This window comes from Dysidea avara, chromosome 7 (genome assembly GCF_963678975.1).
Source record: "Dysidea avara chromosome 7, odDysAvar1.4, whole genome shotgun sequence".
Lineage (NCBI taxonomy): Eukaryota > Metazoa > Porifera > Demospongiae > Dictyoceratida > Dysideidae > Dysidea > Dysidea avara.
This window is the reverse complement of record NC_089278.1, coordinates 34,277,536-34,304,426: the sequence shown is the minus strand read 5'-3', so window position 1 is coordinate 34,304,426 and position 26,891 is coordinate 34,277,536. Positions and strand designations below refer to the sequence as shown.

Genomic DNA, 26,891 nt, shown 5'->3' with positions numbered 1-26,891 from the left:
GAGGCATAATGAAATACAGGATGTAACCACTGGCCTACTTTCTGAGGTTTGTAACAATGTTGCCACTGAACCCCACCTTCAGCCTCCTGGTGAGGCCCTTCAATACAAAACTGCCAATCATGGTGATAACGCAAGGCAGCCAATGGTTTTTGGGGAGGAAGATTTGAGAGGTCACACTTTGATGTCAGAATTTTTAACCCCAGTGTGCACCCTCAAATCAACCTCTCCATTCTGCATATCAACATCACAATAGGGAAAAGAGACGTGAATGCCAACAATGGGTTCATGAAATAGAGAATCCCTCATTTACTCGTTTTAACTTTCACCTCCACTGGTAGAATGGGTGTCATTGGGTGATGCTGCCACTCAGCTTTATAAGAGATTGACCAACCTCTAATTGAGTGTTAAGCATGGTCTATCTTTTGGAGTAGTGATGGGATTGTACTTTGAGCTTTTCTATGCTGAGATGTGCATTATGTGTATTCGTAGTGCCCGGTCCAGTGTCCAGTTGCTGAGGCACCGATTGCTGTGTAGGTCCCAAACTCGTATTGAGGTCATTTTTTTTTGCTTATTAGTCTATATTTATAATTTAGGCCAGGCAAACTTGATTAACTGTTTCTCATCCCTGCCTGCATCCCTTTTTACCCCACCACCTCTAATTTCATTATTGCTTTTATCAATCACTCCAGCGTGCACATGTATTTTGATGCTAAGAAGGCTGGCTATCATTTTATAGCACAGAAAATGTCACTTGAACCTCAGAAACGGTAGTAAAACGTAAGTATCAGTTCTTAAAAGGCTTTAGCTAACCTTTATAGTAACATACAGCTTGATTTGGGGTATTTTCTTTAATAATGAATGATGAAAAATGACCTTCCGCCTGCATGGAAATCTGAATTTTTGTGGATGAGAAACAAGTTTTCCTGGCCTTAGCTATACTGTTTTACATTGTTCAAGTAAAAAAAGCTAAGAATTTGGGGAAAGTAGCTATTGAAGTTCACGTGATCTTCAGACAATCTGGAGGCTTTTTTGAAGGTTAATTAGCAAAAAGTGAAAATAATAGACCTCCATTTTAGGTCCAAATAAATTCTCTGTCAAGCATATTTGCATGCGGGCGGGCGGTCCATTTCCGTTATTTCATTTTAAGATTGGTAGCTTTTCAAGCCATTATTTACCTGGCACAACCATAAAAAGCTGCCGACTTGATAGCACTGCTGACGCGTGAGCTGACCCTGGCTTTTACTGAGCCTGTCAGTATGCAAGAATAACCGGAAAATAATACGGAATAATGGAATATTTAGAGCTGACAGTAACTAGCTGCGGGCGGTGGACGGGAAACAGAGAATTTATTTGGAGTGGCCTTATATATCCACAAAATGTTTATGAATAATTATTTTTTAGGCCGTAAGGTATGCAATTAACGAAATAGTTTTAAGCAATTTCCGATGCGGACGCCCTAGATTATTGATTCCAAGAAAACCCAAACCATTCCCCTGAATCACCGACCTTGCCTCGGATCACCGACTGTGGTGCGAGATGGGATATCTGGTGTGAATATTATATCGTCTACTGTAGTCTATAGGTCTACTGGCGTGACACTTGAGTGGCGATTTTGTTCAATTAACTCAGAAGAATCAATTTAAGGTATGACATTAGATACTCAATTCACATGCAATCTGGCTAGTATCTCTGTTCAAATCGCGTACGGTAGCTGTTGGACTAGTAGCGCGATTCGATCACAGTACCGCGCAAACGACTGTACATGATCAGTGTGCTAGCATACGTGTGTAGACTTACACTGTGCCTCATTCACTGTCATTACATTTCTGTAGCTAGCGAGGCGCTGATAGTCTGTGCGTATAGCTAACTACTAGTGCACTGATTGCTGCATGTAATTATACTGTTGATCAACTTATTTGCATCACGCATGCAGTAGTGATCGAATCGCGAAGCTATACACTGAGCCGCGTAGGCCGGTAGCTAAACGTACGCAGTTACAATAGTTGCTCTACTGAACCTGGAATAGGCGACCATGATACTGTTTTAGTGTCTATACATATCAAATCTCCTATGCCAGTGAAACCCCACCGTAAAGTGTATCTTTGGAATAGAGTTAACTTTGATGAAGTATAAGATCCAAATTTACAAATTTAAGTCAAGAATTTATTAACCATCATATCATTGACACACCAATTGAAGACTTATGGAATTTATTATTATGCCATATACTTAAATCAGTTCTCAATGAGTGTGTTCCCTCTAAAATGATAACAGGCACTCCCAAAAAACCATGGATAAACAGAAAAGTAAAGCAATTACGTCGAAGAAAACAGAAACAATACAACTTGGCAAAACAAACAAATCTTGATAGCCATTGGAAATATTACAAAACATTGAAAAAACTTATGCAAAAAGAATGTCGAAAAGCTTATAATGACTATATGCACCATACAATATATGATCCTTATCAAAATGGCAGGTAAAAGAAATTTTTTCAACATGTGAAGTCTTTACGCAGAGATTCTGCAGGAATCCCTATGCTTGAGAAAGATGGCATTACGTACTCCACCGACATCTCTACAGCAAATATACTAAATGAACATTTTTACTCTGTATTTACCAAAGATCACAATGCCATAATACCAGAAATGCCAGATAGTACATACCCTGCCATACCTAGCATCGAAATAAATAATGAAGGAATTGCTCAGCTGCTTAGTAATATTGACCCATTTAAAGTAATGGGACCAGATGGGTTACCATCTAGACTGCTTAAGGAATTATCAAATGAATTAGCTCCTTGCTTGTCTACCTTGTTCAGGGCTTCCCTACACCAAAGTACCATCCCTGGGGATTGGAGGACAGCACTAGTTACTCCACTTCATAAAAAGGGCAGTCGTAGTGACCCAAGCAATTACCGTCCAATTTCCCTTACCAGTATCTGTTGCAAGGTGCTTGAACATATTATTTACTCAAATGTCATGTTACACCTAGAAAAACTGAACATACTCCCTGTAAACCAATTTGGATTCCGTGCAAGACGCTCTGCTGAACAGCAGTTACTTTGTACTATTCACGATCTTACACTAAATTTGAACAACAAAATGCAAACAGATGCAATTCTGCTCGACTTTTGCAAAGCTTTTGACAAAGTATCACATCATCTATTATTGCATAAATTAGATCATTATGGTATTAGAGGCTCAACTTTTAAATGGATATCTTCATTCCTAAGTGGACGTAGTCAACGAGTGGTCTGTAATGGTTACACATCTGCACCAGTAAATGTTACAAGTGGTGTCCCCCAAGGAACTGTATTAGGACCATTGTTATTTCTTGTTTACATAAATGATTTAGCTACCTGATACTATTTCTTCATGTTGTAGTCTATTTGCTGACGACTGTTTGTTATATAGACAAATAAAAAACAAAAATGACCTGGAAATTCTCCAACATGATTTACACAATTTAGAGCAGTGGGCCAAGAAGTGGATGATGATCTTTAATGTCGATAAGTGCCAAGTATTACAGACGTCACTAAGAAATATATTTGCTTTCTCCTATACATTGTATAATCACTTTCTTGAAAATGTAAATGAAGCTAAATATTTGGGAATTGTCATCGATTCCAAGCTAAATTTTAACAAGCATATTGACTCGGTGTGTAAAAAAGCAAACAGTGCTCTAGCTTTCTTAAAGAGGAACTTGTCTTCATGTAAATGTGAAATGAAATCTGATGCTTATCTAATGTATGTTCGACCAATTTTAGAATATGCTGCTTGTTCCTGGGCCCCCCATACTAAATGTAACATCGATAAACTGGAATCGGTACAGCGACGAGCAGCAAGATTTGTAAATGGCGATTACCGATTTTCGAGTAGTGTTACTGAGATGATAAATACACTAAGATGGAACAGCCTGCACAGCCGTAGAGTTACTCTCAGATTACAAATGATGTATAAGATTACCCACCATATAATAGACTTAAAACTACCTAACTATATCAACTACAATCCAGGAATTACTAGAGGCCATGATTACAAACTTACTTTACCCTTTACACGGATTGATCCATACAAGTTTAGCTTTTTCCCAGCCACCATTGCATTATGGAACAAATTACCAACTGAAGTAGTTAACGCTACTTCTACTGACTCTTTTACTTACTTACTTAATATTAATTAATTTTGTACATATATTGCACTTACATACTCGCTTGCGAGGTTTTGCAATTATCATAATAATAATAATAATAACTATCTGAGAAATCCAATTATAAATCCAGGAAATATTTATTGAAATACATTTTGAAATACTTAAATATTGGGACTCTCGTACACAATTTAGAAGTTTGCGTGGGCGGTTGGCTACCCTTGGTATTTGCTGAGATCTGCAATTGTGTATTCGCGGTGAAATTCACAGTGCCCGGCCGGCATCTGGTGTCCAGTTGCTGAGGCGCTGATTGCTGTGCAGGTCACAGAAGCTTGTCATTTAGGTCCCTTTTTGCTTATTAGTCTGTATTTTATACCATGTTCACATTATATATTTAGCTAGCTACTTGTGAGTGTGGCATAGCTAAAATACAGCAGTACTGGAAAGTTCAAGTGCTCTTTTAGTTATACTATAGCTATGTAAACACATATGAAAATTTTGGCACACTGATGGAAGAAGCTTTCTTGCAAAGTTGATCACAATTTGCTATTGCCACATTTTTCTTTCACTTAACCATTAGTAGGCATAAGCCTTGTCATGCACAACTTCTAACATAGTTAATACGATGGCAGAAACTTCAGCTAATAGGGTAGAATCTAGACAAAAAATTTATATAATTTATGATAAAGCACAAGATCACGTGGCCAAGATGAAAATAAAGCAAGAGGTGAAATCAAGTACGTACTTTATGGCATTGGAGCTGAGCAATGAGTGCTTTATTTTACACATAGCAAGAGCAAGGCAAATTATTTGGTGAACGTTCTAGTGGATTGAAGCCAGGTATATAAAACATACTAACATTGCAGTATACATAATTATACTGGTTGTATACAGTTATGTGTGTTAAGCAGGTGATTGCTAGGTACTCATTATCGCTGTTTCAGCTTTCCTGTACTGTAAAAGAAGCCTGTTGTTTATTGTAAGCGTCAGTAATTTTCTGTGGACTAAGCTGCTCATACTGACTTCTGGTATTATGTTGGGGTGCCCAGCTGTCCTGGAGGCTGGTGACAATATACGTACTGCTGATGCCTACACAAACACAACCACTGAAGTTCAATAACTCAATAGCATGACTTTGTGTTTTATCAATTAAGGAGTATAGATAAGCAAGTTTAGCAACGGTGGATCATTCTAGGATGATTGGTTGTGTGCCTGTCCTGCTGTTTATCCGTGCCATGCAGAGCTGTTACAAGGTAAGTTACTATAGAGTATATAACTATTTGTACAATTTGTAAAAAATAAGCTTTGCTTATTCTGTTATTCCGCAATTCCATTATTCCGCAATTTTGTTATTCCATGTTCTGCATTTTACAAACTCCCTGGCTATTGTATGACCTGTATGTCCTATGTAGACATTTATAAGTTTATCCATCATTGTAATCTTTTGTGTATGTTATGATCACACCAGAGCTAAAAATATTTATAGTAATGTGGTAATAAAAAATACCAGAAGCCATTTATGTTAGACATAGAGGTGCAGTACTACTGCTTATTGGTTTACCCTGCTTATTGGTTTATGATTTCATGTTTAACATGTCTACCCTGATTATTGGTTTATGATTTCATGTTTAACATGTCTACTTTTCCTTAAATGCTAATAATTATGGGTATTTTACCCATCTATAATAGTACAGTATAGTAGGGACCACAAAGGAGTGGGTGTAGCCCATGACAAAAACATCACCTAAAACCAGCCTCATATTTCCCTGATGACGATGAGGCAGTATTGGTTAGGTAAAACTAAGCCCAAGCAAGTCTTCAGATCAACCCTAAACGCTTTCAGCAAGTTGCTATGGTATTTAAAACTTCTACTGACTGACTGACTGACTGACTGACTGACTGATGCCTTCAGACAAGCGTAACTTGATAGTGGCTAAGGCTATGGGCTTGATTTGTTTCACTGTTCAACATAGCTTCAACCTGAGAGGTACCTTTTGACATACAGCAGTACGTAGCATACATTCTTCATGGACTTACCAGTGTCCTCCATTGTGTCCTATTCACCTTTGCTGACAGCGAAAAGTGTTGATTTGGCAGTAGCACATGATGGCTTCCCTCCATAATGGAAATCATCCGTGTTTTTCATTGTGGCTACTTTGATTGCAGAGGTGCTTTTCTAACAATTCTTGATTCATACTGTTGTTTAAAGGGTGGAACAAAGCTAAAACAAAGCATAACTAATGGATATTTCACTTTTCAGATGACACTTGATATAACTGTGGCGTGCCCATTTCTTTCTATTGATGTGGTATGCATGGATTGCAGGGGTGCTTTTCGAACAGTTCTTGATTCGTAATGCTGTGTAATGGGTCTAACATACAGCTGACAATAAAGCATAATGGATACTTCACTTTTCATATGATAATTGATATAGCTGGGGAACGCGGCACCATTTCTTCTGCGGTTTGCGTGGGTTCACCAGTCATGATAATTATTTCAAAAAAGTTAACAAAGAAGCTTAAGTACACTGGAATTTTCAACTAGAGTAGGGACCACTTCTTATTGTTTTACTGTGATTTAATATCATGCACTACTCCAGCTTGTTTCAGTACTTTTTATCAATGTGCTATGGTCCCTACTCTAGTTATAAATTCCAATTTTTGTGTACTTGTATTGTATAGCTTTAATCATCTTTTTATCCCAGCTACTACTTCAACTATGTATAGGAGACCAGCAACTATTCATGTTTATATACAAGATTAGCAATTGTGTATTCCTTGGAATCAACTTTATACATCAGTGTTGTACTGTGTTCCTCACAGGGCCGCCCACAGGGGGAGAAACTGGGGCATTTTGCCCCTGGCCCCATCCTGAAAGGGGCCCCAGGAGGCCCCATGAAGGGCCCCTTGAATACCTGTTTAAAATATTGATATACTCTAATACAGCAGTCAGATCTAGATACTCTAATAGAGCAGTCACCGTATTCTTCAGAGGAGCAGTGTAGCAAGTTATAAATAAGGATATATGGTTGGTGAGGGGTAGCTATTGTCATTGTCAGCATGTAATGACTTTTTCTGTTGTTTTCGGTCTTCAACTTTCAGAATGGAAACCTCCTTGCTCCTGGGGCCCCACTTAACTGGGCCCCTTAATTTCTCTGGGTGGCCCTAATTCCTCAGCAAAATATAAGCATAGGTTAAAGACTTAGCATGAAGATTCAAGGGCATGTCTCTACCTGACCTAGAAAACGTGTTTTATATGGGTACATAGATGGAGTTATTTAAAAATTTATTGGATTATAGGTGTCGTTTTAAGATTGTCTGAAACAAGTGCAGAAGACAGAACATATATAGTTTTTTGTGGAAGAGCTGAAAAGAAATTGAAGCGAGCTCCTTATCACTATGGACACTACAGTAAGGATGCAAGGAAACTGACCAGTTGCTACCCATGGCATCACAGCAAGGTGAATTAACGTAACAGTTGGGTTGAGTGATTACAATGATGACAAGTTGCTGTATTTATGGTGCAACAGCAGTACGAAGACCAGGCTCGATTTTGCATATGGATCACATCCATATTACAAATAATTCAAAATAACTATTCTACAAAGAAGCTTACCCATCTAGTTATTCCATATATATATACTATTTAATTAAAGACGAAACATGCTTAAAACACTTTAGAAAACAGATGGGCAATAAACAGAATTTAATGTGATACTACTGGACTTCCATACAATGTTAAGTTGTAGCTCCCATTGCTTTTAGGAATGCTTATAAAAGAAATGGAGTGATCAAACTCGTGTTGGCTAGGGTGACTTCTCCCACTACAGGCTATTAGCCTGTAGTATTCTTGGGAGAGCATAGCAAATCAGTGATCAAAAGTGAGATATGCAATGCTTGAGGTCTTTTCTGCTAGCAGGTTTGTAAGAACTTGTTAGCAGATCTTTTAGTGGATTTTAATAAAGATCTCATTATCTACCTAAGATCAAAGCACTTTATGTATACCATTCTCCAGCACAGATTAAAATTTAAAAGAAGTGATATCAATGCAAAAACAGCCAAGCTGTAAAACGAGTGTGATCTTCAAAACCCTAGGTGAAGAAACTTGCAAAATTAAGGTGGTAGCCAAGGAATGGCTGCAATGGTGTTTATGCATTTTGTCATGAAGTATTAACATCATTGCAACCATAATTATGTTACTAGCATTAACATCATTACAACTGGAATTTTTCTTTTCACAACTTTTTTCCCCAGCCTTTGAAAGCCACACGTTTTTTGCAGATTGCATGGATTAACACTTATGTCATTCAATAGCTTCATGCCTTCATAAGTATAACTTACTTGCATAATAGCTAGCTTGTGAAAGGTGTTGTGTAGCATGGTGGTTGAAGTGAATCACTAGTAAGCATGGTCTGCCAGGTTTGATCCCTGCTAGTAAACTCTTTAGCCTTATGTACACTTTGTGCTGCTCATGTAGTTTCTCATGTTCTTTCTCAATCTTTCAAGTAACCTTTTTACTCACCTCTAAATCATACAATAAAATAACAGTATAGCTACATATCATTAGATAGACCAACTTCTGTAGTAAGAGTAGAAAAGTATATCTATACACTTCAACATCATTGTTTGCTATTTAACTGTAAGAAAAGGTTATAAATCGAAATGTGTTAAACTTACACATAATAGGTGTAAGCATGAACATAGGGCAGATACCAGTACAGTGTATCAAGACACACGGTAGTGTGTCGTGCGGCCCAAGAAGCCGGCGCGCAACACCCATGAGTAAATTGACAGGAAGAACGAAAATGCAATTTTCGCACCTCCGTAGCTCCGCACTGCCTTGATGAAACAAGACGATTTTTGCTGTGGATACGCCCTCAAACTTCAGCACTCCACATTCCAAATTTGAGCAAAATCGCTTCATGCGTTCCCGAGATATGTGACTTTAAAAATTGGCGTAGTTTCTTCATTTTTTTCTTCTTATTTTTCTTCCTCTTTTCGCACACTAGTCTCTGATCAGCGTTGGAAGTGGGTCGGATGACCCGGAAAATCCGGGTCATTCAGGTCACTTTTTTGCCGGGTCGAGCAGGTCTCATCCGTGAAATAAATTATCCGGATGTGACCCGGATAATTAATTAGATCACGTGAACTTGAAATATGGCTTCTGGTCGAGCATCAGATTTGCGCGAAGGAGCGGCACTGTTGAACATTGCATCTGAGCCGCCATCTGCTGGTATTCATTCTGAACCATGTGATACCATATCGCCTCAAACTGTTACAAAGCGTGTGGCGTCGGGAGAGTTAGTTCTTAAGATTAACAAGAAGTCAAAGGGCAGTCATGCTTGGGACCAGTTTCGTCTTGTTTGGGATCCCGGCAGTGAAGAATGAGCAAGTACGTGGTGTTGCTTGTTGTAATGTGTGAAAGTCCAGTCTTCTTTTTAAAAGAATGGCAAATGGGGAAGAAAAATCACTAGGCACAAAGACAGACCTCTCAACCTGGAAGCAGACCTGGTCGTGAGAAAGCCAGCCACCCATGCCCCATGCAGCTGTGAAGCCTACCATCTTTATGATGGGGCTCATGCATATACATTTGTTTTAACAAAAAAAATGTTTTAAAAGCACAACTAGCTAGCTATGTGGGTGCAATACTGCTGTTTACCGCAGCTTATAATATCTCTATGCTACAGTGTAGCCTGCTAGCTATATGACAAGAACCTACTATCTTTGCTCCATCGTTGAATCACGTGATATCAGTCTTTCAACTCAGTTGATGTTGTACTGGTTCACCAGTGATTCATCGTTGAAATCACCTCTCATTTCTTGAGTAATCAGTATCCAGCAGTGGATTTAGTCAGACTTTTTGCACAAGTACACCTCACAACAACCGAAATTAAGCAATACACATTTGTACTAATACCACAACTGGTAGGATTTCTCTTTATTCTTCACCTTCCATGTGTGCTGAATCTCTTCTCACCTTCAAATAATGCTTAGTTCGTTGAGTTTGACAGCACAGTGACTCGTGACACAGTCAAAAATACTGGAAACCACCAAATTTCCAGTTCAAAATAAGAGGCATCCCACTTTTCTAATTAACTGATCACGTGATATAGTACCTGCTACAAAGACGTTTTGGGGCTTAAATCAAGGAGATTTAGCGTGCCTTAGGAAATTTTATTGAAAATCGTGAGATCAGCAAGCGGTCATGATATGAAGGCTGAAATCATGTGTCTCACATGCCACTGATAAAGGTGCAAACATGGTAGCTGAAACAAACTCCAAGTGTCACATTAATTGTGCATGCCACCATTTGTCCACCTCTATCAATACAGGATGGGAAAGGTCTTGTGGGGAGAGCACTGAATTGTACTCATTGACCTTGAAGACATGACAACCACAGCAGAATGCCCTGATAATGAAACATCTACCAAGAAGGCAAAATATGACCCATTTGCTGAATATAGAAATGTGGCTTCCAGTACCTCTAAAAGTAGTGGCCATGTATCAGATTTTGAAGCTGATGTTGATGCAGAGTTCCAACATTACAACTCTATAACTGTTGTAGATTTACAGCAGCCTGATGCTGTGAGGTCGGTATTTGATCCGGGGACAGCAGAGCTTTAACTTTCCGATTTTGAGTTGTTTGGCACGGCGAGTGTTAGTCATACCAGCATCTAGTGCTGAGTCTGAGAGGCATTTTAGTGGGGCAGGACGTATTGCATGGAAAGACAGGAACCGCCTAAAGGATGATGCTGTGGAATCCACTGTTGTCTTTTATGAAGCTGTTAGAAAAGGGATAATCTAACTGTACATGGACAAGACCTTATCAATTTTAATGATTTTTGTACAATCAATTAGCAAATTACAGATTTTCAATTGTATCTTAATTTATATCTCTCATCTTACAATACAATTAAAAATATAAAAACTATCATGTGGGTCACATCCACATTGGTTTGTGGGTCAATGGGTCAACAGGTGTGACCCACTTCCAACGCTGTCTCTGACTGTCATTTTGTTTGCTGCGTCAGCAATCCAGTGCATTAGAGGAGCGTGATCTTCACAAGGTCATTACATCAAAAGTGCTCCTGTGGCCTTGGTGCAATCAGAGACTCAGTTTTTTATTTAATTGTTTAACTGTTTATTTGTATGTTCTAATCAAGACACACGGTAGTGTGTCGTGCGGCCCAAGAAGCCGGCGCGCAACACCCGTAGTATATTGACAGGAAGAAAGAAAACGCAATTTTCGCACCTCCGTAGCTCTGTGCTGCCTTGATGAAACATGGCGATTTTTGCTGTGGACACTCCCTCCACCTTCAGCACTCCACATTCCAAATTAGAGCGAATTCGCTTGACGCGTTCCCGAGATATGCGACTTCAAAAATTGGCTTAGTTTCTTCGGTTTTTTTTTCTTCTTATTTTTCTTCCTCTTTTCGCACACTTACAAAAACTGCTATAAAACGCGAACGCCATATCCGATTGCCTTGAAATGTGGCACACGGAAAGGGGGTATAAAGGCGCATCTCTGTACCAACTTTGGCTAGGATACGATAAACAGGAAAAGAGTTATGATCGATTACTCACGAACAATAACACCAATATGTTGTCACGCCTACAGGGTAAACCGCGTATGGGAAGAAGCTGAAAATCGGTGGGAATTAGGTTAACTATTGAACCTCAAACCTTTTGTGGTTTGAAAGAAATCGAGCTAAAAACCAGGAAGATACAACGAAAAAACCAACAGTGTGTAACAATTACGCAATCGAGATTAGCTAATAAAAAACGACTACTTGCCACGCCTACCAGATAAACCGCTAGGGGGGAATGCTTTGAAAATCGCTGTATAGATGGAGTAATCATCTTAGAAAGGCTCTTCAATGGTGTAGAAGAATCAGACTTAAAGCCACGGAGTTATAACACGAAATCCAACTTGGTGCAGCAAGTGCGAGATCGAGATACTCTAATAGAGCAGTCATCCTAATAGAGCAGTCACCCTGAAGAGAATTCAAGAGATCAGCTAGAAACAAGCAACCTGTATAGAGATCAGCTAGAAACAAGTCACCCTGTAGAGAGATCAACTACAAACAATTCACCCTGTAGAGAGATCAGCTAGAAAAAGTTACCTTATAGGGAGTTCATGCAACTATGGAAAGGGATAGTTCAGCTAGAAGAAATCACCTTGTAGAGTTCAGCTACAAAGAAACTACCATGTAGAGAGTTCAACTACAAAAAAATCGTCCTGTAGAGAGATCAATAGAAGAAGTTACCTTGTAGAGAGTTCAGCTACAAAGAAACCATCATGTAGAGAGTTTAGCTGCAAACAAATCACCTGTAGAGAGTTCAGCTACAAACAAATCTCCCTGTAGAAAGATCAGCCAGAAGAAGTTTCCTTGTAGAGAGTTCAGTTATAACCAAATCACCCTGTAGAGAGATCAGCTAGAAGAAGTCACCTTGCAGAGAGTTCAGTTACAAAGAAACCATCATGTAGAAAGTTCAGCTACAAACTAGTGACCTTGTAGAGACATCAGCTAAAAGAAGTTACCTTATAGAGAGTTCAGCTACAGAGAAACTATCATGTAGAGAGTTCAGCTGCAAACAAATCACATGTAGAGAGTTCAGCTACAAGCAAATCTCCCTGTAAAGAGATCAGCTAGACGAAGTTTCCTTGTAGAGAGTTCAGCTACAAACAAATCACCGTGTAGAAAGATCAGCTAGAAGAAATTACCTTGTAGAGAGTTCAACTACAAAGAAACCATCATGTAGAGAGTTCAGCTGCAAACAAAACACCTGTAGAGAGTTCAGCTACAAGCAAATTTCCCTGTAGAGAGATCAGCTAGAAGAAGTTTCCTTGTAGAGAGTTCAGCTACAAACAAATCACCCTGTAGAAAGATCAGCTAGAAGGAGTCACCTTGCAGAGAGTTCAGTTACAAAGAAACCATCATGTAGAGAATTCAGCTGCAAACAAATCACATGTAGAGAGTTCAGCTACAAACAAATCTCCCTATAGAGAGATCAGCTAGAAGAAGTTATCCTGTAGAGAGTTCAGCTGCAAAGAAACCATCATGTAGAGAGTTCAGCTGCAAACGAATCACCTGTAGACAGTTCAGCTACAAACAAATCTCCCTGTAGAGAGATCAGCTAGAAGAAGTTTCTTTGTAGAGGGTTCAGCTACAAACAAATCACCGTGTAGAAAAGCTAGAAGGAGTCACCTTGTAGAGAGTTCAGTTACAAAAAATCATAATGTAGAGAGTTCAGCTACAAAATAGTGACCTTGTAGAGACATCAGCTAAAAGAAATTACCTTGTAGAGAGTTCAGCTACAAAGAAACCACCATGTAGAGAGTTCAGCTGCAAACAAATCACCTGTAGAGAGTTCAGCTACAAACGAATCTCCCTGTAGAGAGATCAGCTAGAAGAAGTTTCCTTGTAGAGAATTCAGCTACAAACAAATCACCCTCTAGAAAGATCAGCTAGAAGAAGTCACCTTGTAGAGAGTTCAGTTACAAAGAAACCATCATGTTGAGAGATCAGCTGCAAACAAATCTCCCTGTAGAAAGATCAGCTAGAAGAAGTCACCTTGTAGAGAGTTCAGCTTCAAAAAATCACCCTGTAGAAAACTCAGCCACAAACAAATTGCCCTGTAGAAAGATTAGTTAGAAGAAGTTACCTTGTAGAGAGTTCAGCTACAAAGAAACCATTCTGTAAAGAGCTCAGCTGCAAACAAATCACCTGCACAGAATTCAGCTACAAACAAACCACCCTGTAGAGAGATCAGCTAGAAGAAGTTACCTTGTAGATTATTCAGCTACTAACAATTCACCCTGTAGAGAGGGCATCAAGAAGAAGTCACCTTGTAGAGTGTTCAGTTACAAAGAAACCACCATGGAGAGTTCTGTAATAAATATATGTATTATATATATAATTTGTACATTTACTGATAAAATCAGAAATATTTAAAGTACATCTGCTTCATCTTTTCTTCTTCCTGTGGTAAAGAAAAAAAGACAGGTTAAAAAAGTCCCAAAGCCGGCCTATTGTGGTATACAAATACAAAAAGAAATCTAATCCAAAACAGCCAAGCTAAAAGGCTATGGTGAAAAAAGATGTGAAATCCAAGGTGGCGGCCAAGAAATGGCTGTGATGGTAGGTTAATGGTAAAAATTTTAATAACGGCAGTTTAGGTGAATTTTTTGCCAAGACCAAGCGGCACAAAAATTCACCTGAATTGTCGTTATTAAAATTTGGCAGTTGCTATTCGCACGGTCACGTACAAATAGCACGGAGCTATTCGTACGTGACCGTGCAAATAGTACAGAATCTCGCTCAGAGCTATTCACACGGTTACTAAGAGAATGCAGATGCAGTTTGCATGTGTGTGCATATAGATCCTTTACTATGGTGTACATCTTCGGGGTGTGTATATACGTGCATTCGGGAAGTATAATGGATACGGCACCAAATGTGATCGTGCGAGTCCAAGGACACCCGTTCTCTCTGCTATGCACCACTCCCAGTACGGGTTGTGTACTTAAATAGCCATCGTTGTACGACATGCAAGCATGTCTCTGAGTCTTAAAGACACACCTACCCAACTTGCAGTCACGCAGAAGTTCATAGCTAATCAGTTAGTCATAAGAGTTTATAAACTGATACGGTAAAACTAATACGTAGATTTACATAATAACAGTGTTGGGAGTAACGCGTTACTTATGTAACGCGTTACATAATATTATTACTTTTGTGGTAACAAAGTAATATAACGAAATACGCTATGAAAACAGGTAATATAACGCAAGATACTTTACTTACAAATGTAACGCGTTACCTAAGTAATATGATTACTGTAACGAGTCTAATATGACATAACATTATTACTAAAAGTAACGAAGTTACTAATCTCGTTAGTAATCCTCTGAGTAATGCCTAACCACAACGAAGTATCAAGGCCTACTGAATGAAGCTCATCCACTAGCTTTTTACTTATAACCAAGATTTGCACGTTGTCCAACAATGCAATCATGTCACGTGATAAGATGGTAGTTTCACACGTGACAGCTTAAGGCTGTGGACACAAAGTAATATAATATGTAATATTATTACAGTTACTTTATTTTATGGGTAATATGTAACTGTAACTAAATAGTTCTGTTGCAAGTAATATGTAATATGTAACTAGTTACTTTTACAAAGTAACTTGCCCAACACTGCAAAATAATACACACTGTAAAGTTGCAGATTAAGTAAATCAATAGGAGTCAGTCTGAGTCAAAAACATCACCAAATGCATCCTCGCATCCCTTATAGTCACAAAACCACATTTCTCTAATAGTATTCATTCTCTTTGCCTCTTTCAAAGTGATGCCAACACAAGAGTAATGGTATAAATTGTCACAAATGTAGCACTTAATCATTGTTGTAGCTTCCTCAGCAGGTGGATGTTTTACATGTTCTATTGCACGTGGTAGCCTGCAGCAACAGTACACATTAAGCTGTTTGACTAACGGCTTTTTCTTTGCAGTGACTGTTGATGGAAATGGTGACAATTGACCATTCTCTAGACAACTTATAAGATGATTACGTAATTCTACAATCCCAGCATACTGACAAGATGCTGGGTCTTTTCCATGACACAAATCAGTTAAAAAGGCGATTGCATATACACCACAATCAGTACTATTTCGTTGCACTTGTCCCCTTTCTAAGTTTAACTCTATAGTGGACGTTTTGCATTGAGCGATGGAAGCAATCTGCTTTAATGTATTGTAACTTGGCTCCAAAAAAACACTATCATATACGTCCACTTCATGGTCTGAATTCATTTTAATTGTAATCCAGTGGTCTTCACCCGTGTGTAAAATTTGAAAATAGGCGAATCCTGCCAACCAGTCAAACTTTGGAAATGATAGTTTTAGACCCAGTAAAGGTGTGGACAAGCCCTGGAAATCTTTGAATTTATCATACAGTAGCTGATTGATGGCATTAATGTGATCATCTCCAAGCTTCTCACCAGCTTTAATGTCATGAACCAAATGTTTAAATCTTTGAACCACATCATGTCTATAAGAAGGGCCCTGGAGCATTTTTCTTTTCCGTCGCCTAGTCTGCTTTGTTGAATTCCCTTTGTGTTGCCCATTTTGTGATACTGATGTAACATCCTACAGTAAACAAAGAAAAACATCATTATATACAAGCCCAATTTAACATATACAAGGTTACTATTATGCCAAATGCAGAAGTTTACCTTAATTCCATTACTTTCATTGTTTCTCAATACATCAGTAGAACAAGTAGCATAGCATAACTGACAAAACCACTCTGCCTTTTTTGGGGCAACATTTAAGCCAGAACATTTAATATGGTACCACACCAGGCAAGATTCACATACAATTGATGGTGTCAATGATATGTCTTTGTGACAAACTCCACATTTCCACTGAGGATTCTTCTCTAACTCAGCTATCATGTCTGCTACCTTTACCCAAACTGCTTTTGTAAAAAACTGCTGAACTGACACCCAGTTGACATTTTCATCAAGCAGACTTAGAGAAAGTTGAACATCGCTAATAATTTCTTTTTGTCCTATCTTTTCACCTGAAAGAGCTTTCTTTACCAGTTCATCAGGTAACATCCAGCTAAGTATTTGTTTATCCCGTTCCAGACAAGGTTTCTTTAAAACTTTTATTGGTTTCATGGTGCACTTTTTCTTTCTAGGCAATCCTATTACTGTTAAATCTGCACCTTTAGGTCTACCTCTCTTTTTGATTTTTGGTGGCAATTTTATTGAATTGAGATCCGTAATTTCATCATCACTGATAATTTGACAGTCAGTAGGATCAATGGATTTCTGTGAACTTACCAGTAAGTCCTCTTTGACATCACTATGATCACTGTTAAAATCAGCAGCCACTGAATCATTTTTGTGACTGGGATTATCAGAGTCATTGCTGATGTGAACACAATTACTGGAATGCATCTTGACATGGCAATGATCATCGGAGTTCTTAATACAACTGTGATTATTGGAGTTAGGCTTGGTGCAACTGAGATCATTGGGGTTCATCTTGACTCGACCGTGATCATCAGAGTCCTTTTTGACATGACGAAAACTACTGGAGTCTTTCTTGGCACAACTGTGATCATTGGGATTGACATGACTGTGACCATCAGATTCCTTCTTGACTACATGATGACAATTACTGGAGTCCTTTGTGACATGACAGTGATCAATAGAGCTCTTCTCAGCTTGACTGTGATCATTGAAATCCTTCTTAGCATGACTGTGATCAGTGGGATTCATCTTGACATGACCGTTACCATCAGAATCCTTCTTAACATCTAGACGATAACTAGAGTCCTTCTTGACACAAGTGTGATTATCAGATTCCTTCTTAGCATGACTGTGATCATTTGGATTCATCTTGACACGACCGTGACTATCAGAGTCCTTCTTGACATCAACACGATTACTGGAGTCTTTCTTGACATGACTGTGATTATTGGAATCCTCCTCAGCATGACTGTAATCATCAGGGTTCATCTTGATATGACCATGATCATCAGAGTCCTCCTTGACATCAACACAATTACTGGAGTCCTTCTTGGCATGACGATGGTTACTGGATTCCTTCTTGACATGGCTATGATCATTAGGGTTCACCTTGACTCGACCATGATCATCAGTGTCCTTCTTGACATCAACATGATTACTGGAGTCCTTCTTGGCATGACGACGGTTACTGGATTCCTTCTTGACATGGTTGTGATCATCAGGGTTCATCTTGACACGACCATGATTATCAGAATCCTTCTTGACATCAACACGATTACTGGAGTCCTTCTTGACATGACTGTGATCATTAGAATCCTTCTCTGCATGACTGTGATCATTGGGGTTATTGACACAATGAAGACTACTGTAATTGTGACTGATCATGTTGCAGTCTGCAGGGGCGGATCCAGAGTTTGGAAAGAGGGGGGGCACCTTGCAGAAAAACAGTTGAAGACCAAAAAAACAAGGTCACAACAATAATAGCTAGTGATCCTTTACCAAATATATCATGTCTGTTATGTAAAATAAAATCCTATTTATAGCTTCATAGGTAAGCTACACTGCCTCATGAACATTGTGACTGCTTTATTAGAGTAACTGACTGCTTTATTAGAGTATGTCGATCTTGTATGCAATTTCTTGAAGGGGGGAGGAGGGGGGGGGGGGGGGGGGGGGCATTTGCCCCAAATGCCCCATCCTGGATCCGCCATTGGTCTGCCACTGAAGTATCATTCACACAACTATGGTCATAATCCATTAGGGATGACTCTGAGTCCCAACCATTGTCACAAGGGGCATCAGTTGCAACAGCAGAGAAACTAGCAGAAGTTGAATCCTCCAGATCAGCAAAATTAGTTAACGATTCATCAGAGTTGGTTAAGTCATTGTCATCTTGTTCCACTACATCAGAGCTTGCATCAACAACTTGAACAGTCACTCTTTTCCCTTGTTCCCAAGCCTTTACAATATTCTCCAAGCACTCTACAGCATAAGAAAATTCTCGTGTTGAAATGTAGGAGGCCAAATTAGCCAGTTTTTGTGATATTGTGAAAACTTTCCGGTACTTATCATGCTGAGATAGGACTTTTTTAGTTGGTAAACTGTCCACAGTAGAGACCTTCACATCAACAAACTTATGAGCATTAGAAATGAAGACACGATGACTACTCTTATAGTAGCTTATGAGCATTAGAAATGAAGACACGATGACTACTCTTATAGTAGTTACGAGTCCAACTTTTAGCACACAGCGTTGGCTCAAAAACATCGAGTTTAGCATAATTGCGAAATGAGAAAATGTGTCTACATGGTAGCTCCATAGCTGTATTAAATCCACAGTTACAATGATGGTCTGATGTATTCAAATTTTTCCCTTTGGCATGGATAACGATTGTCCGTGTATCACCATCTAACTTTTCTGTGCTCTCCACTTTTTTTGGATAATTCAAATTGTTTTACAACAAATGAAAATGCATAAGGTGTTAACAACTCGCGATACTCAGAAAGGGAATTATGTCCAGGAAATAAATTCACAGGTGTCTTCTTAAAAATCATAGCAGCACGATGATCCCGTTCCAAAGCCAGTGAATTTAAGCATTTCATCAAATCTTGAAAGAAATTCAAAACAGATGAATGCTTGCTAACAACACTTTTAATCTTCTGATTTATGCATTCCAGCCTGTTGTTGGTACTGTTCAAATAATGGCATGATTCCCGTTTAAGCCCTTCTACCCATTGCTCCCTAATGTCATGCCAGTTAGTATCAAAATATTCAATCACTGCTGTAAGCTTGGTTTCCTTTAGTTGTTGATAATACATAAAGTATTCATCCTCGTCTCTGGCATAAACAAGTTTAGAGATGACCTCTAAAACTGTGATTCTTTGAGCAGCACTTAAGTTCAATTTTTCAGTGGTGATCTCCCGACGAAACGTTCTTAGTGTATGAAATAAACATATCATCAAAGCTGCACTTGAGATCTTTTCTGTAATAACGTCTCTTTCTGTCATGTCTTTGTAAGCCATTATGCACCTCACCTTAGAAGTATCACAGTGCTTAACAAAACTATCCATCATACGGCTGATTGTAATCTTGTCCTCATTAACTACCAGCCACAGTGCTACCACTTCACTTTCTCCATTGCCATCAACAACCATGATAATGTACAATGGCATATCCAGATTATTCAGTTTATAAGTTGCATCAATCAAAATCAGCTCCGGAAACTGTTCATATGTGTTTTGCCAAGACTTAGTTTGGAAAAATATACTTGCAAGAACATTATTATCATCCTTGGACACTTCAACAATAGCACCTACACAGATATTGAAAGTACATGTATAGTGATATGTACATTATGTACATATGCGTACCTACATACATACATAAAAGGGCTATAACTTAAATACTAGAAAACAGCACATCGTCGCAACACTTCAACTATGTATGCAGTTCAATTATCTGGTTTTATTTGGTGGATCAATTATTAAACCAGGTGTGTGCCAACAGCCAACCACAAAGGTTGACTGTGGACATGTACCTACTTTTCTAAGTTCTTTTTGAAAACGAATGTATGCATTAGAGATGCATTAGACAGGTGACTTTTGATACAGACCACAAATGTATGGGAAACACTAGCTTTTATGCAAAAGGTTGTTACTTTATGATCCCTGTAATTCTTACCATCAATTTTTCTCATTTCATCAACATGTGTGTTAACACTAACAACTGATTTGTCCTTTATCCTGTCACTTATATTTTGCAAGTCCTTCAGAGTAACAACTTTGCCAGCCTTTTCAACGATATATTGCTGAACCATTTTTTGTTTCCTTTAACACTTAACATGTTCTCTGTCTCTTCAAGCAGTTGTCCCTCCATTCTCCGTTGCTTAGGATAGTGTCTAAATGTGTTCTAAAAGCAAAATTATAGTTAAAGCAGCATAACAAATACAATGTAGAAAATATAACCCAGACTAATATAGTGCAATGCAATGCTGGATGTTTATATAAGTACGCTGTGTATAGTTGATAAATAACATGAGGAGTGGGTGCTTAAAAACTAACACCCATTTGTTCAGACACATGCAAAGCCATCTTCAATATATAGTATATAGCACACGCTTGATGATAAAATCTATTCTGGTATTGGAAATTGATTCGATAATAATTCACTCTTCTTTGTGTTAGGCCCACAACCACATCTAAAAATGAGATTAGATCTTGGCAAATATCTCTAAAATTGTATCTGCTAAATCTGTACCATACACCTGAAGATATCCTAGTGGACATTCAATCCTTGTTTTAAGCTATACCCATGACTTAAGATACTATTAGACTACAATAAGTTTGATACTGAAATTTGATTGGCTGAAAACGTGGTCTCTAAATCTCGTAGAGCCACGGTCATGTCCAATAGAGACCACGCTCTGAGGCGATACGAAACACGATAATTACGCGCCTGTAACATTGGCAACGCATGAGTGAGTGTTTAAATGGCTAGTAACAGCCGTACTGAATTAGAGGGAGGTGTAATGGGCTTGTTTGTACTAATCGACACTACATTACTTGCTTACAAGCAGCTGTCGAAGCACAACAACAGCAACAATGAGTTGTAGTCCAGTCGCCGAGTCCAGTACTTCGATACATAGCACGCGCCTGTAACATTGGCAACGCATGGGCGTTTAAATGGGTAGCAACAGCCACGCTGAGGTCCTGCCATGTAGGGAGGTGTAGAGGGCTTGTTTCTAGTAATTAGCCATACATTTCTCGTTTACAAGCAGCTGTCAACTCAAGGTACAATAACGAGTTGTAGACGTCAAGAACCACTGGGTTCTACTGGATTTAGAAAACCCTCAGGCCCTTAAACCCTCAGGCCCTTAGTAGCACCCTCGCTTCGCTCGGGCGCTACAGCCCAGGGCCTTCGAGTTTTCTAAATCCCGTAGAACCCTGGTTCTTGACGTCTAACTATTATTTATGCCATCATTATGACACATGATGTATGCATTATTTGTATTACACTAACAATAGTATGCCAACAGGCACTAAAGTGATATCTAACAGTAAAATATCAAACCCATAGTCCTAGCTGTTGTTGATTTACATTAATCTGAACGAACTGTCAATCATTAGAAAATTCTATAGCAAATCTTGGAAATATTTTGGCTGCTCTTAAGACACTTTTAAGGTTTGATTCCGTCTAATCAAAACAAGGGGTGCTATGAAAATGTTGTTAAGCTACTTTACATATTTGCGAAAAAGTATAAACCTTAATATAGCTAACTTTCTACAAATACGACGCAGTATAAGTGTTATATGACATTACCTCACTAATTTCATGATTGTGTTCATTGACCACTGACCACACAGCTAATACTTGGCCATCACGACTGCAACTCAGTTTTAAAGAGAATGGGCACTCCCTCTGAAAAGTCCTATAAAAGAAATGCATATAGATTTCACTGTCTGGACTAGACTCCTGCAAGCAGCAGTTAATCAAAAACACTATTATTATAATGACATTTTGTAAATGAGGTGACTGTTCCATTAGGGTACAAAGAACCCTAGGTTAATTATCTAAATTTTGAACACAAATGTTTTCAGACAAAGTGTATTTTTGCAGCCTATACATGTACATTTACAGTAAAATACTCTAATAGAACAGTCATGGGCATTCCAGAGTAGATAAACAAGAGTATACTGTATTTTGATTTCTGGAAATCTTTGAAGCCATTAGGACTACTGCTTAGACCCCTTATTTAGTTATAGAACAGTGGTTTAAAAGCATTCCACCATGCACCAAAAGATGTTGAGGGGTGTGTAACTCTTGAGAAATTATGACAATGTTCAGAATTCAATTCAAACATTGGAAGTTTTCTCTGATACCTGACAAGCAAGAGTCAGTGATTCTGGCACCAGGATTCACTGGGAATTAATTGTCAAATCACAATGTCTCTGAGGACAATTGAGACACGGCAGTAAAACAAACACACTTACCATTGGTTCGGCCGTTCACCCTTAGATGCAGTCTTGAACTTTTTCCCTCCTTGTGAGCAAACAAAATCTATTTCTGTATACCTTAGATTTTCATTGTACACCTTCGATGGTGCACGTCTCACTGCTGAGTCGATTGTTCTAGATCGCTGAACGTTCAATTGGACAAATTCAGTTCTTTCAAACACAGAAACTTTGTCTTTAAGGTCATTGTAACTAGCGAACTCGTCTCCTACACAAAACATCTGGCATCTGACAAAAAAGATCCAGAAAGAAACGTGAAAAATCCAGAAAGAAACGTGAAAAATCCTGCTCAAAGCCAGGTGTAGTTTTCGAATTAAATAAAGCGTGTACTATCCGTAAAATAATAACATCACGTGACTGCCGTGCGAATAGCACGGAGCTATTAGTACGTGACCGTGCGAATAGCCACTCCGTTAAAGGCATTTTTACCATTAACCTACCATCACAGCCATTTCTTGGCCGCCACCTTGGATTTCACATCTTTTTTCACCATAGCCTTTTTGAGGGCTGCACTGTTTTTTTACAGCTTGGCTGTTTTGGATTAGATCATATTTTCTAAAAAATAAAATACATGTAAATAAAAAAAATATTATAAAACGCGAACGCTATATATCCGATTGCCTTGAAATTTGGCACACAGAAGGGGGGTATAAAGGCGCATCTCGGTACTAACTTTGGCTGGAATACGATAAACAGGCAAAGAGTTATGAGTGATTATTCACGAAAAATAACACCAATATGTTGTCACGCCTACAGGGTAAACCGCGTATGGGAAGACGCTGAAAATCGGTGGGTGAATAGGTTAACTATTGAACCTCAAACCTTTTGTGGTATGAAAGAAATCGAGCTAAAAACCAGAAAGATGCAACGAAAAAACCAACAGTGTGTAACAATTATGCAATCGAGATTAGCTAATAAAAAAAAACAACGACTGCTTGCCACGCCTACCAGATACACCGCTTTGGGTAATGCTTTGAAAATCGCTGTACAGATGGAGTAATCATCTTAGAAAGGCTCTTCAATGGTGTAGAAGAATTAGACTTAAAGCCACGGAGTTATAACACGAAATCCAACTTTATGTAGCAAGTGCGAGATCGAAATACTCTAATAGAGCAGTCATCCTAATAGAGCAGTCACCCTGAAGAGAATCAAGAGATCAGTTAGAAACAAGTAACCTGTATAGGGATCAGCTACAAACAATTCACCCTGTAGAGAGATCAGCTAGAAGAAGTTACCTTGTAGGGAGTACATGCAGCTATGGAAAGAGATAGTTCTGCTAGAAGAAATCACCTTGTAGAGTTCAGCTACAAAGAAACCACCATATAGAGAGTTCAGCTACAAACAAATCGTGCTGTAGAGAGATCAATAGAAGAAGTTACCTTGCAGAGAGTTCAGTTACAAAGAAACCATCATGTAGAGAGTTCAGCTGCAAACAAATCACCTGTAGAGAGTTCAGCTACAAACAAATCTCCCTGTAGAGAGATCAGCTAGAAGAAGTTCCTTGTAGAGAGTTCAGCTACAAACAAGTCACCCTGTAGAAAGATCAGCTAGAAGAAGTCACCTTGTAGAGAGTTCAGTTACAAAGAAACCACCATGTAGAGAGTTCAGCTACAAACTAGTGACCTTGTAGAGACATCAGCTAGAAGAAGTTACCTTGTAGAGAGTTCAGCTACAAAGAAACCATCATGTAGAGAGTTCAGCTGCAAACAAATCACCTGTAGAGAGTTGAGCTACAAACGAATCTCCCTGTAGAGAGAACAGCTAGAAGAAGTTACCTTGTAGATCTTTCAGCTACAAACAATTCACCTGTAGAGATAGTAGCTAGAAGAAGTCACCTTGTAGAGTGTTCAGTTACAAAGAAACCACCATGGAGAGTTCTGTAATAAATATATGTATTATATATATAATTTGTACATTTACTGATAAAATCAGAAATATTTAAAGTACATCTGCTTCATCTTTTCTTCTTCCTGTGGTAAAGAAAAAAAAAGATAGGTTAAAAAAGTCCCAATACAAACACAAAAAGAAGTGAAATCTAATCCAAAACAGCCAAGCTGTAAAAAAAGAGTGCGGCCCTCAAAAAGGCTATGGTGGAAAAAGATGTGAAATCCAAGGTGGTGGCCAAGAAATGGCTGTGATGGTAGGTTAATGGTAAAAAATTTTAATAACGACAATTCAGGTGAATTTCTGTGCCAAGACACTCTTTTTTTACAGCTTGGCTGTTTTGGATTAGATGTTATTTTCTATGCAGAAGAAGTAAAATCTGAATTTCAAAGGTTTTAAATTTTGACTAAGTAATACGTATATTGTAGAGTTGTACCGATAATCCGATCGGTAATCAGTAGAAGTCAATAATTAACTGTTTTTACCATAATCAGAAATTGGTTGTAATGGGCTGTGGCCAGCAGATTATTAGTCTATTCAGCATCAGCAGCTGCAGTACCACTGGAGGGCTGGTGTCAAAGGCTCTGGTATGTACTTGGGTAATTTGTTTATGTTTTGTGGTAACCACAAAGATGAACAGTGATGGTTCAGGCCCTAGCCCACTTGTCTGACTAGCAACTTTGATTGAGATAAGTGTACAATTTCACAGAATTAGCTTTACTAGCTCTACTTTTAATGGAGTGTGCACAAGTATAATTGTGACTGGATTTCATATAACCAGGCTTCCACACACACAAAATCAAAGTTATGTTTTTACCAGAAATGGATTGCTGGTCTAATACACTATCATATTCCACACTGTACTTCCTTCAGGACTGGCCAGTCTGGTTTCTGTAGCAGCTTTCTTCCGACCCTGTCAAAGCCACGAGTGGGAGATTGGTGCCATTAAATGGCCATGGCTTTGTGATAATGGTGTGTAGTGAGCTGGGACTTCACAGAGAGCTCGCCAATAGTGTTCTCAGTCACTTTGGAGTGGTTTGAGGGCCATGGAGAACCCAAACTTGGCCTCTGGATTCCATTTGTCTTCTTACTTCATTTTATACCCCTATATTAAACCCACCCACCACCCTCCGTCCCTATTACTACCACCTGTGATATTATTACCCGCTCGAAAAAAGCTGCCCAAAACAGTGCAAATTTTGGGTATCAGACATTTATACACCCATTCAGTGATAGCTAGTAAATAGATGAATAATTAATACAAATTTTGTTTGCATAGCTGTAGGCATTAGGAAGTTATTACACAAAATTACTTAAAATCGACATATCTCCTAACAAAGCTTTGTGCGTTGAAGCCTTGTTTTGTCAAAATCAGTCACAATTGTAGAGACCTACAATCGGGTATCGGTTAACATTGGTAACATAGGGTAAAAATATATCGGATATTGGTTTTCCCTAAAAAGTGGGAATCGGTACAACTCTAGTATATTGGAGTCCAAGTAGATTTAAAATAAACAAAAATCTATGTCACTAAATTATAAAGAAATATATGTTTGTAAAAACTGATAGAATAATTTAATCCCTGTGCACTGGAAAAAAGACTGGAGGAATCTCAAGGGAATAAACTTTAAACAGCCACCAGTTTGATTGTATCTATGTTATAGCAGTAGATGGCATTAATTCCCAATAATGGCTGATCTGGATCAGCTGTTTACTGGCTATTGATGCAATTATGAAACTGTTTAATGATGCAATTATCATTAATACTGAGCTACATAAAACAATACATACGCAATACATCTCCAAGCCAAAATATTGGATCATGTGAAAGCATTTACTTGTGGGAATTTATTTTTGAAGAACAATTGGACTTGGGAATTTATTTTTAAGAGAAAGGCCTCTTCAAAACATCCAAAACTAAAAACTCTTAAAAGTTATCCTCCAGCTATACAATAATTTACTACATCTGTCATTAAAAAGCAACAAAGATCATTCTGCCACCATAAACTGACCAATGAAATCTAACCACAATTGTTATGAGCTGATAACAAATTAACTGATACAATGTTGAAGCATGCAAAGAACCCTACGAAACATGCAGTCAAAACATTGTGTGATTTTTATTGTTTTCTCCAGAAGAAAGTGACAAACTTGGCTGCCACACTGGTGTTATTCAATTAACTTAACACATGACAATAGTTAGGTATTTGATAAGAGGATATTGATTTTCACATTGTGGACCCTGCACCTGTCGGGCTGAAGCAATGTCATACAGTGAAAACATCGAGTCCGTAGTAT

The 26,891-nt window shown here is 38.5% G+C and overlaps 2 protein-coding genes across 4 annotated transcripts in view; one reads left to right on the top strand and one right to left on the bottom strand.

Annotated features, from left to right (window-relative positions):
• Window positions 1–1,485: 1,485 nt before the first annotated feature.
• LOC136260559 (uncharacterized) overlaps window positions 1,486–26,891 on the top strand; it is a 34,808-nt gene continuing 9,402 nt past the window's right edge. For all 3 annotated transcript variants that reach the window (XR_010703610.1, XR_010703609.1, XM_066054348.1), the window contains exon 1: window positions 1,486–1,644. The gene's annotated coding sequence lies outside the window, so the exon portion shown is untranslated. The remainder of the gene's footprint in view (window positions 1,645–26,891) is intronic.
• On the bottom strand, window positions 15,373–16,624 carry LOC136261498 (uncharacterized). Its single transcript, XM_066055505.1, has 2 exons — window positions 16,392–16,624; window positions 15,373–16,305 (listed from the first exon to the last, which is right to left on the bottom strand). The coding sequence occupies exons 1-2, from the start codon at window positions 16,611–16,613 to the stop codon at window positions 15,406–15,408; spliced, it is 1,122 nt and encodes a 373-aa protein (XP_065911577.1). The 5' UTR covers window positions 16,614–16,624; the 3' UTR covers window positions 15,373–15,405.

Excerpts from the sequence above, each read along its gene's own strand:
- LOC136261498 (XM_066055505.1), bottom strand. The coding sequence starts at position 16,613 with ATGATAGCTGAGTTAGAGAAGAATCCTCAGTGGAAATGTGGAGTTTGT. Across the intron at positions 16,306-16,391 it reads ATGAAAGTAATGGAATTAAG|GATGTTACATCAGTATCACA; the intron begins GTAAACTTCTGC and ends TGTTTACTGTAG.